Genomic DNA, 11,373 nt, shown 5'->3' on the forward strand with positions numbered 1-11,373 from the left:
CAGTATTTCTCTTTATTTCAGTACTAACAAATTACATAACTTTCTTGATGTTTTCTGTCCTGAAGTAGCTTCAAGGTAAACTGGACTTGGGTTTTGGACATGTTCTGACTCTGGATGTGACTTCATGCAGCAGCCTGAATGTAGGCTAACCCATGTAGGAAGGTAAGCTTATTCAGACAACATAGCAATGGTCTCTCTGAAAATTACTTTGAAAGAATTTTAAGGGGCATTTCTCTTAAGGTGCTGGCATATAAGCTCATCCCAATGCCACCTTTTTGGTGACAGCAGTAGCAAAAATTGGGATGAAGCTACACAATGACTTTTAGAATTTGATTCTCCAACATCCATTTGAGTCAGCAGACTTAAAAGTATGATGCAAACAGAAGCCTGTGTTGCTTTTCCTAACAATTCTGTTTAGACAGGTAGCATCTGAGCATCACTGCAGATGTATAATGATTCCTGGATTATATCTTCCTAGACTTACAAATATTTCATGGTGCTACTTGATGTGTCTTCTATTTTTAGCTCTATTTTTCTTCCCTTCCAATCATATTTACTCCTTCCACCATATTTCCTTGTTTACTCTTCCTTCACCGTTTTGTTTAATTGGTATTTGAATGCTAAGCTTACTGTTAATGAAACCAGCCTCACACTGCTTCCCTCTCCTTCAAAATTGTGAATAATAGTGGACAAACGGGTTAAGTTACTGAGATAGTATAAACAAAGACCTAGCATCTCCTCTACTTATTTTGTTGTAATGAGTTGTATGACCACTTACCTAGATCTTTCTCTCATGGCTTGAAGATGGAGCAATGTTCCATGTATGATTTCAGTAGTCATTTGAGACCCATTCCAAAAGTCATTGGAAGATAGTTACTTGGTTGCTTATGCAAGTAGACAGAGGGTAAAGAGCTGGAGGAATAAAGCTAAATCTGGACTGCAATAGCATTAGAAATGCCTTGGAAACAGCTGATAGGCCATTAAAGATGATCCTGAAGTGGGGTCTGTGAAAGCAGCAGTGAAAAACTGAATGGAGACGGTGATTAAATACTGAAAGCAAATATATGATGAAGGAGAATATTTACAGAAGTGCCCTGTGGGCTATGTTGCAAGGGAAAGCAGTTGCTGAAAACTGGCATAAATAAATAGCTGGACTATATAATGAAGGCCAAGAATCAAGGAAACTAGATGTACCTGAATCTCATGAAGTGGCCTTATTCTTCTATGTACCTTCAATGAGAGAAGTGGGTACTCCATTTCCCTTAAATTAATGATAAGGCTGACATGGCAGGTTGAATTTGGGTAAATCAGAAGTTCTTTGACTTTAGAAGTCTTAAAGGGAAGGCATAAACAAGAGTGCAAATCCTGTGAGAGAACTGGGAAAGAGCAACTTTTGTACAGAGTGTGCATAATTTATATTGCAAATGCAGCATTCTTTGTTTTCTATGTTGGAAAACGGTGACAAAGGACTCAGGCCTGGGCTTATTTGCTTGAGAGATTGTTTAAGAAAGCTCTCTTCATTGTCTCAGAGGGATGAATATTGTGTCTGATTTGTGCCAGCTAAATTGCACTAGTTTATATGAAATACATATTAATCCTCTTCAAATAAGTTTGATATGTGAGTCTAAGCAAGTTCATGGTTATGTGTATTAATATTTTGTTTCTACTGTAGCATAAAGTATAATTCCTTCCAGTCTAGTAAAACTAAGTTAGTACTATCGGTACATGTACTGATATCTTCGTGTTTGGCTTTGGAACTTTGGCTTTGCCTTCCTCCTTTCCCCCTGTAGGGTCTTAGTCAGGACTGTCATTTAATATGGTTCTCCATTAAAATTAGTTTAATTGATTCTTTGGCATTATTTTTGCTTATCCTGTGGTGGTTGGTTTAAGACGATGATAGAGAATCACTTCAGTTCCTAGTCTACTTTATTTCTGGGGTGTAACAGCCCAAACGTGTATTGACTTGATTTTTGCACATAAAAGCAAGAGCTTGCACAAGACAGACAGTTCTGCTGGCCACCTTTGGCTGCAGGGGTTGGCCCTTCCTTTTGATCAAGCATAGACTTGCATGTTCCTTTTATGTTGATCTTTTCTTCAGAAATTCATCCCAGTTCTGGATGAATCCATTGACTTCTGCTTTTAAAAGAGCTGTTGGCTCTTTGTACTACGGGGTTTTTTGTTTGTTTCTCATAACTGCTTTCAGGGCTATCTCCTTCAAGGCCTGAGACACTTGCAGGGTTCTCTATGTGCTTGAGAGTTTCAAGCTCCTTGACACTGTGCCCTGTCTGGATTTTAAAGGCAGTAATCCTTTCGTTGAGAAGGACGAACTGTGACACCTAGAGGTAGGCATGCTGCATCAGGATGCCTTGCTGTTTCCTGCTGCTACTCCCAATTACTGGCTCCCAGAATATAGAAGCAAACCCACACTCCAAAAACGCTTAGCATTTGATGAGTTTAAAGTCTTAAGATGAATGTTCATACAGAATGTGAATTATTTGGGGAAGTAGAAAGCTCTTTCTACTTTTGCAAAATAGTGGGGAACAACAACAATATAAAACCCAATAGCAATGTAAGCATCACATAGGATATTAGAAGGAAAAAAATCCCACCTGGAAGATTTCTTGTTACAGATCATTTACTAATGTCTTTGTGGACTCTTGAATACAGCTGGATACAACATTACATTATCAGAGGAGCTGAGATGTATTCTGGTATTGCTCACAGAAGGAAATTGAAGATAGGGATACTGTTAAATCTTGCAAGGTGTGCAGTTGCTACTTTAAACAAGCTTGTTAAATTGTTCTCCAGTTATGTTTAGATATACTGTGTTGTTACCGTAGACCAGGTACAGTGGGAAAGGACAGAGTGTTGAACAGCAGATCAGTTTTTAATTGGGAAAAACAACTAAATCATTAAGCGTGCAAGTATGAAACATGGTTTCCTTCCAAAAGTATTGCTGAAACCTTTCTGGAAGAGAAGTTGTACTCTGCTAAAGCCCTACAGAAAACAAAGTGGGTCTTTTGGGACTGTCTGAAACATGATGGATGTTTTCAACTAAAGATTCTAGGTGACCTTGCCTTGGAAGGGGGGTTGGACAAGATGATCTCCAAGAGTCCTTTCCAACCCCAAAGGTAAGTTGATTCATTTTCACTGGAATAAATACCATGTGAATGCTGAGATACCAGCATCTATAACTGCGTTTTAAAATGGCTTCAGGTCCCTCACAGTCTGGATCTGTATTTATTTCTTGTTTAGTCTGTAAATATGCTCGGAAGACACTTTGGGAACACTTAACTTACCCCTTTTATGCCATTTTTGGTATGTCAGTTTGCTAGAATATTATCTCCAGTGATTCACTGTTCCCTCAGAATGAACAAGCAGATCTCAATTCCTGATTACATATTAGGTTTGTGAAGACAATTCAAATGTTCTCTCCTTTTGCAGCATGAATCAAACCCATTAATCGAATGGGGTCATCATGAATTGCTTCTACTTTTGCTGGGTTTTCAGCAGCCAGCTGCTCGCTATTGAGGTAAATGCTGACTTTGGAAGCCGTCATGGTGTGGTTAGGGGATCTTCCTTCATCTTCTAAGGAAGGGTCTGTCTTTCTCCTTGGTTTTCTGCGTTTTCCCTTCACACTGTGATCAAGCGAGGCATAACACATCTGATTGGCAGGCTCCACCTAGAAGGAAATTCACTTTAGCAGTCAGTAGTTATGCTTGCTTTAACATCATGGTTAAGACTGAGCAAGTCTGCATTCTAATCACCCATAGCGGCTGAAGTGTACCCCAACCAGCTGTAAATGAATTCATTAAAAGTAAAGATGATACACAGGATTAAGCTGTCCTAGTACAGAAAACAGACCAATGTAACCTTCTGGCAAATGACTCATGTTCTTAGGGAAGTGGCAGTAAGGAAAAAATGAAGGTATTATTGGAAAGACTGTGGGAATGAGGGGAGCTTACATAACCAGTCCAAGTTCTTTGGGATGCAAGACATTATTTGATCTGGTTTTCTTCCCAGAAAGAAAAGAAAATCAAATATGGGTGATTCTTGTCTGTGTATATGTTGTAATTTCCTGTGCAAAATATATGCTTTGTATGTCTTTCCTCTGCTTCTCTGTGGTTTTCAAGCTAAATTGCTGAGCACTTTTGACATTAGAATTTTCATAGTTTATTCTGTTTCCATGAAGTTAATGAAAACAAATGTCTAGATAAGAAAAGAGTATTTCTACCCCCTGGAAGTATCCAGAGAGATAAGGCTGGAAATCAGTCCTTCTGAAATACCTGGAAATCAGCTCAGGAAATTGATGTTAGAAGCACTTCAATTAGAGACATGCTTTTAGGCATCCAAGTATCTCAACAAAATAGAAATCAATAGCAAAACAGTCTTCTTTCATTTGTTAAGACATATATATTTTGTGCTGGGCAGGACAGAGCAGTCCAAGTCATGATTATTGTGTGATGCAGATTTGTGTTTTCACCTGGTTAATTTCCAAACTAAATAAAATGAATTCTTTACACAAGCCATGGCGCAAGATGCAGGCTTAAATCAGCCTGATCTGTATGCCTGCAACTGAGCTTCATCATGCCATATGGATGGAAATGAGCTGCCTATAATTCTCCTGCTCTCTCAGTAATGACCCAGTTTGAGGAAAGGGTCAAGCCTGTGCTTATATTCCCTGAAGAACTGAGACACTAAGGCATGGTAATTTTCATCATGAGCAGTGTGAAGGTTTTTTGTTCTATATTGTCATGGGATAAGCACAAGAGCAGAAACAGACCACATTACCCTAATTCAGAACCCCCAAATTAATGGTACCTGTAGCTGATTAGCTGGTCTTTGAGGCTGGGACGTCATCTGTTCATAACAACATTCCTCTATAATGTATCAAAGCAGAAAAACGTTTCAGTTATTAAGACACCTTGCTGAGTCTTCAATGTTCAGATCAACAGATCCTCCCTGTTACAGAACTGATTCCCCCCAGTGCACTCTGGTGGGAAGTTTGGTTTGTGTTAAAATCACACACAGAGCTCTCCTTCTACTTATATAGAGGGGCAAATAGCTAAGTCATGCATACATACAATGTCAATGAAAAGCATTTTCTGTTCATATGGAGAGGAAGTTTCTCATTATTCACTAAGTGGACATCAGTTTGGACTGCTAGGAGGATGCCTTGCTGTTGGGTAACCACATACTGGTGTATTTTTCAGCACAGGCGATCTTCAGGTGAGAAAGAGACCGTGTGAGTTGCAACAGCTAATGACTAACTTCTATTCCTGCCTCTGTTTTCTGTAAGTTTGGTTCAAGTTATTTGCTCATGTTCTGTCTTGATTTTGCCATCAGTAAAACAGACTAATTCCATGCAGTTTTCAGACTGTTGTGGTCAGTGCAGCTGCATGTTGGCTTGGTTAAATTTGTGCAAACCCCATTTGAAAAAGTTTGGGGATTTGTTTATTTTTACAGCTCAAATACTTTGGCTTTGCTTAACCCCACATACGGCTAGAAAAAAGTTGTGTTCATGTCACTTAAATACTGCTTTAACACCATGAGGGCTTTGAGAGGTGTACCTTCCTCATATTGAACTCTAGCTGCAATTATATGATGTTATCACCTTTAATGCTGTATTTCTTTGCAAAGAGTTATTAACCACAGCCCACTCGAGCAGAGAAAAGCTATGCGTGCCCACCATGCAGCTGCTGGGCTTGTTTCAGCATGTTTGTGCATGTTGCTGATCATCCATGGATAGCCATAGCAGAGAACTGGTATGTGTCTGTTTCTGCCAGCTTCTGTGGGAGCGTTGACTTTGGGTAGCGAGTAGTTTATGTCTTGGATTGCTTTAACATGTTTCAGTGCTATTTCAACTGATGCAGCTTTTAACCACACTTGCCTTGAAAGTGAAGCTTACCTAAAATATGTTGATTAAGGTTGCCATAAACTGGGTCATCTTCTGTGTGATGGTTACTGTAGCTACAAGGGGAATGGAAAAATACAACTAATTCATAGAGTATACTTTATTTAGGATTCCACTGTTTTACTCTAAACATTTTACACACATGTAACAATAGCAGATTGCATGTGACCTAAATGACAAGACCAAACATACCGAGGGGTGAGGGGGGAGAAGGACTGGCAATGTCTCTGTTTTACCGCTTTTGAGCATCATGCGTAAAAGAAGAGTATGAAATGTAAATACAGATAAATTATTGCTCTGCAAGTGTCAGCCTATAATGTATTGTTGTTTTCTGAGAGTTCTCTTAAATTATTATAGTTTTATTGGGTTTGAGTGATAGTAAATAATGATTTTGCTCTATCTTGTGCTTCTTTTATAGATAAAGCTATCATATAAGGATGCAGTTATTTTGCTGTTGAAAAAACGTGAGTGTATCTCTCCTGCATGATTTTATTTCTTTTTCCCCTGTTTTCTTTGGAAAACTTTTTTTCCCTACAATCATTCTGCTCACAACCTAACATTGCCAGACAGGCTGCATGAAATACTGTATTTCCCCCCCATGCCACTCCTCCAAAGCCATCTGCCATTATGTATCGCTTATTTCATCCCTGTCAGAAAGAAGTGGTTTTGCCCAGCTTACCTTGGGCTGTTGTCTTCATGGTCATTATATAATTTAGCTGAAAAACATTGTTAAAAAGGAAAAATCAAGTTAAAAGAAAATGAAAGGTGCTCTTTTACAGCACTTCAGCACAATTGTGTCAGCTTTCATACTTCTGATTACACTGTAGGAAATAAAACCGAAAGCTCTTGGCTCTCAGGACCTTTGGGTGCCCCCTGCTCTTCTCCAATACTTTTGACTAATACAAGAATTGTCTGGGTTATAACCTTCTGCTATGGCTGTAAAGTCTACATTAGCTTGCAGCCCCCATAAAGACACTGTAACATGATTAATTCTTCATTTCCTCCTTATTCTGCTTCTACCTCATCTTTTTCTCTGCCATGGGGGGGTGCATCATGTGCATATTACATGATGAAGGGTTTATTTATTTTGCTAGTTCTGTTGCTTGTATTTCTAAGAGATATCCTGTGATCCACAGAGATGAAGAATCTGAAACAGAAAAGCAATGGCTACAAAGAGATTTGTTGCTAGAGCTTGATAAATAACTTGGGAACGCCAGACTTTCTGACCTCTGCTTCAGCACCCCAGGATTTACCACGGTTGTCTCCAATCCCATGACAAGCCTTGCTCAAGGTTAGTTTTGTAAATGATTGTGGTATTTTGTTACAGAAACATCTGCCTAGTAGCACCATAAGAAACCAAAAAGCCCCCCATCCCACAACACTCCAGCAGCTCTTTTAATATCCTGTAGTAATCTAATTCTTTTCTACTTTGAGTGCAGTTTATATTCTGGTCATGTGTATCATGTACGTATGTGTGTTTAATGTGGTTGAATCCACCAGTGTCTGTCTACCTATGCGTATAGCACAGATACGGTTTACCCTGTGTAAAGGCAGCTTTCCCTGAGTAGAAGTGGTGGGGATTGTATGACTAAATACCTATAGGATTGCGTGCATACGAGAGGTTGCACTGGCATGAAGTCATAGTTAATGTGCACCAAAACCAGAGTATGACTGTAGTCACCCTCTAGCACAAATTGAATCAGTTCCTTACTGTGACACATTGATTTAAGAGCTAGATTAGGATCCCACGATGAAAAGCAATTGGATCTTTATTTCATTTGTATTTTTTCCCAAGTCAGCTGATTACATACAAAATGTGTATGACTGAAATTCCAAGAAGCATTCAGGAATGTGGGGAGGAGAAAATTTCCTCTAATGTATTTTCTATCAGTACATTTGAAAAGAGGGAAATTACAGATGTTAAAAACAGATTTAAAAATATAGCCAGAGCTGGATCCTTCACGTTGTTGGTTTGCCTTCAGAGTATGGATTTAGGTAGCTGTATTTAGCAGTGGATTAGGCAGTAGCGATCATTCTGTAATCATACCTGACTCTCCTAAAAAGTGTTAAGTTGTATCCTCTCTACTAGTATCCTTCTTGCCAAGAGATAATGATTCACATGAGTCAGTTTGTTGGCTTGAAATCTCCCAGCAGAGATGGCTTTCCCTATAGACGCTCTAATCATTCCTTACTGAGAGACAACATTACTTACCTTGCTTCTTTGTCATATAGTGTGAAATGTTCAGTACCAAGGAAACAACCAGGGCCAAACTCAAAAAGGCCAAAACTCCCCAGACAGAAAAATGGCAGTCCATGTCTGTAACTGAAGGAAAATAGTATTGTATTTTATGGTGTCTAAGAGGTTTGCTCTCTTTTGTCATGGTTTAAGTTGGTTGATTTTTGCTTTCTGTAATTGAAGCTGCTATTTTGTTGTTTACTCTGTGACAGCCATTGCTATACAAGCTACATAATTCATAGCAAAACCAGATGCTAGATAATAAGAAAGCAACATCAATAAAGTGTTAGCAGAACTGCTGCTTCATAGGAATTCAGCCAAAGGCTGGGCTGTTGGTTTGCCTGTAAGATGCAGTAAAAATCAGAACTTGCTAAAGAAAGAAGTCATTTTAGTGAACAGCTTTTAAATGATTTTTGTAATTGCCTTTTACTTACTATTTGCAGGGAATTTCTGGCTAAATTTTGCAGTTCATGGATGTAGTTCTGAAGATGAAGTTGGTCAAAACAACTTCCTTCACTTGAAATGTCTCTGAATCATGGTTTAGCAATACCTGCAACAAATTTCAATGGTTGATGCGTGCTTTCTTGCATCTCCTATTAAAACCATTTGTACTCATATCTTCACTGTTCTTCCCGAGAAAGCAGAGGATGTAGTGGCATAGGATGAGCAGTAGCTGAGAACCAGTGAACCCCCCCAGAGAGAAACCCAAACAGCTCCTGAAGTAAAGTGCTCCTCTGTGGAAGAAAAGAGTTCATTGTATATCCAAAGGTTCCTTGATGAGGGCTTTGGAATGGTCAAGTGGAAGGATGTCCCTACCCATGGCAGGGGGGCTGTGGAACTAGATGAGATTTAGGGTCCCTTCCAAACCAAACCATTTTATGGTTCTATGACAATTCTCATTTTATTGTTAGAAATAGTTGGGATGTGTGAGTGGGGAGAATACTGTATTTAATTAATATCAAGATGACAGTGTTTTAAATACTTAATGCCAGAAGATGTCTAGTATTAATGATAGGTTCCTATTCTGCTGTTCTTTCATTTCTGTTTGAAAACAGGGTCAGTCTTAGACTTGTATCCAAGTAGAGCATCTGTGTTAGGTAACTTACTCCATCTGGATCAGGTTTCTCCCTTTTCTGACTTGAGAGATGAGGTTACTCACCTCCTCTTGGAATATTTTACACTGCTGTAAACTAAATGTACTTTATTCACACAACTGAATACGGACAAACAAAAGGCTTTCTAAAGATGTAGCTCATTGTGCTTTTTCTCCTGTTTAAACCTATGACAACTTTCTCCACCAAGAGAGACAAGACATAGAAATCAACAGAGTTTTGGGCATTTGTTCTTAGGCTTTCTCTTTGCAGGCTTCATTATATTGTAATGTGGGGGGGGGGGGGAAGGGGCCAGACTTAACAACTTGGGGCTAGAAACAGTTGTTTATCCTCCTAACAGCAAAGAATAGGTAGCAGAAGTGCTAAGTTTCATTCCTTCTTGTCCTAAGATATTTTGTTTAGAGAACCCATCACAAAGGATAACAGGAAGATAATAGTTTGTTTCCTGTTGTTTCTGTCTTCAAATTTGTTGAAGATGAGATGAAATTAGCTCTTCTTTTTTAACTCTCTCCAATTAAATGGCGAGATAAATAATATTCTGTATTAATGACCCTTAGAATAAGAAAGCCATTAAGAGACTGATGATTGTTAAATTAGCATTAAAGATGCTTCCACCTGTGTGAGTTTTTAAGACAGGATTAATTCCCCGGAAAGGATTCCTTAAACTGCAATTAATTAACACACAACTAATTGCTTTGCAAGATTCAACTTCAGAAGGGAAGCGGCGCAATGTAAAGCAAAGAAGCCCTCAGCACAGTGAATATTTTAGGTGCAAAACTAACACCAATGCTTAGTCTTCATTAACAAACCTTAATTGATGCAGTTTTAAGCTCATGACTCATCATCATCATGACTATTGCTAATAATCTGACTTCAGAACAACCTTCTTGACGACTGGTAGCCTGCCATAGTGTGTTGTTACTGCTCCTTTGTTCACGAGTTTATAATACTGAAAAGATAAGGCTTACCTGGCGTTGTTGTTTCTAGGACTACTCCCCGCCCCTTTATCCCACAGGAAATCGAGTTATGTTGGCAGATCTTGGATGCTCTTTTGCTTTGGACCCGGCAGCATCAATCTGTCTCTAGAGTTGCCGTCAATTTTAAACGTCTCTGGTCTTCTTTCAGTCGCTTTCTCACAAACAGGAAATGTGGCTCAGGCTTCTACAGCCTTGCTAGCAAACGGGCAGGCTCCTTCAGTGCTTGCCTCCAAGGCAGGGATAAACTGTTTATGTGTGTGCTTGCATTTATTATCCACTTGTCTTGCCACAGAAGAGCATGTATAGGACTGTTAGTTCAATTTTTCCTGAAACAAACCTATTTTTGTAACTTTCCTATGAGACCCGTACTTTAAGCCTTCCTGTTTGTGATATTATGTTGAATTCCACAGAAGTATTTAGGTACCTCTTAAACTAAATTACAGAGCTATTTTACCTATGAGTGTTCTTTGACTCTTTCTCTCTTGAGGTTTCTAAACCACGTGTGAAAGTGCATTGCTGAGAGAGCCTACAGTTTATCTGAAACAGGATTTAGAGAGATGATGCAGAAATTATACCACTTCTAGCTCTGGAAGGTCAGGTAAGGATATCATAATAAGTTTCTTCCTTTCTTTAAAGTCTATGAATTGTCCCACAGTCCAGAGCAGTTGGAGAAAGAGAGGGTAAATCAACATGTGGCTTACTGTGGCTTTATCTCTGCAATCTAACAAAACATGCCTGTGTTTGGGTAGAGAAGCCATTCTCTGAATCAGAGCAGCTTCTTCCAGAGTAAGCTTGCACTCTGAGTACTGTCAAAGAAGCTTTCTGTTAACTTCTGAGGATCTCTTGGGGTTTTTTTTCCTGCAGAGCAAACAGTTTTATTTCCAATTATGTATAATGTAGAATTGGGAAGGGTTTCTTAAGAGAAGAAATAAATCACATTGCAATGTTTGTCTTTTTGGAGTACATACATTGAAATAGCCCTCAGTGTATTCTAAGGAGCAATTTACATTACTCTTCGAGAAAGGCTCTTATGTGAGCAAAATGTCTTTTGCAGGATATGCTTATTTGGGATGTTATTACCTTGGAATATTATTCTTATATTAACAACCTTAGATCAGTGCTGAAAAGATAATA

General features: G+C 38.9%; 1 protein-coding gene across 1 annotated transcript; it reads right to left on the reverse strand.

The window, feature by feature from the left end:
* Nucleotides 1-3,258: 3,258 nt before the first annotated feature.
* Nucleotides 3,259-8,229, reverse strand: TRAT1 (T cell receptor associated transmembrane adaptor 1). Its single transcript, XM_034060126.1, has 5 exons — nucleotides 8,127-8,229; nucleotides 6,594-6,630; nucleotides 5,909-5,970; nucleotides 4,822-4,880; nucleotides 3,259-3,682 (listed from the first exon to the last, which is right to left on the reverse strand). The coding sequence occupies exons 1-5, from the start codon at nucleotides 8,227-8,229 to the stop codon at nucleotides 3,422-3,424; spliced, it is 522 nt and encodes a 173-aa protein (XP_033916017.1). The 3' UTR covers nucleotides 3,259-3,421.
* Nucleotides 8,230-11,373: the final 3,144 nt, after the last annotated feature.

Source organism: Melopsittacus undulatus, chromosome 2 (genome assembly GCF_012275295.1).
Source record: "Melopsittacus undulatus isolate bMelUnd1 chromosome 2, bMelUnd1.mat.Z, whole genome shotgun sequence".
Classification (NCBI taxonomy): Eukaryota; Metazoa; Chordata; class Aves; order Psittaciformes; family Psittaculidae; genus Melopsittacus; species Melopsittacus undulatus.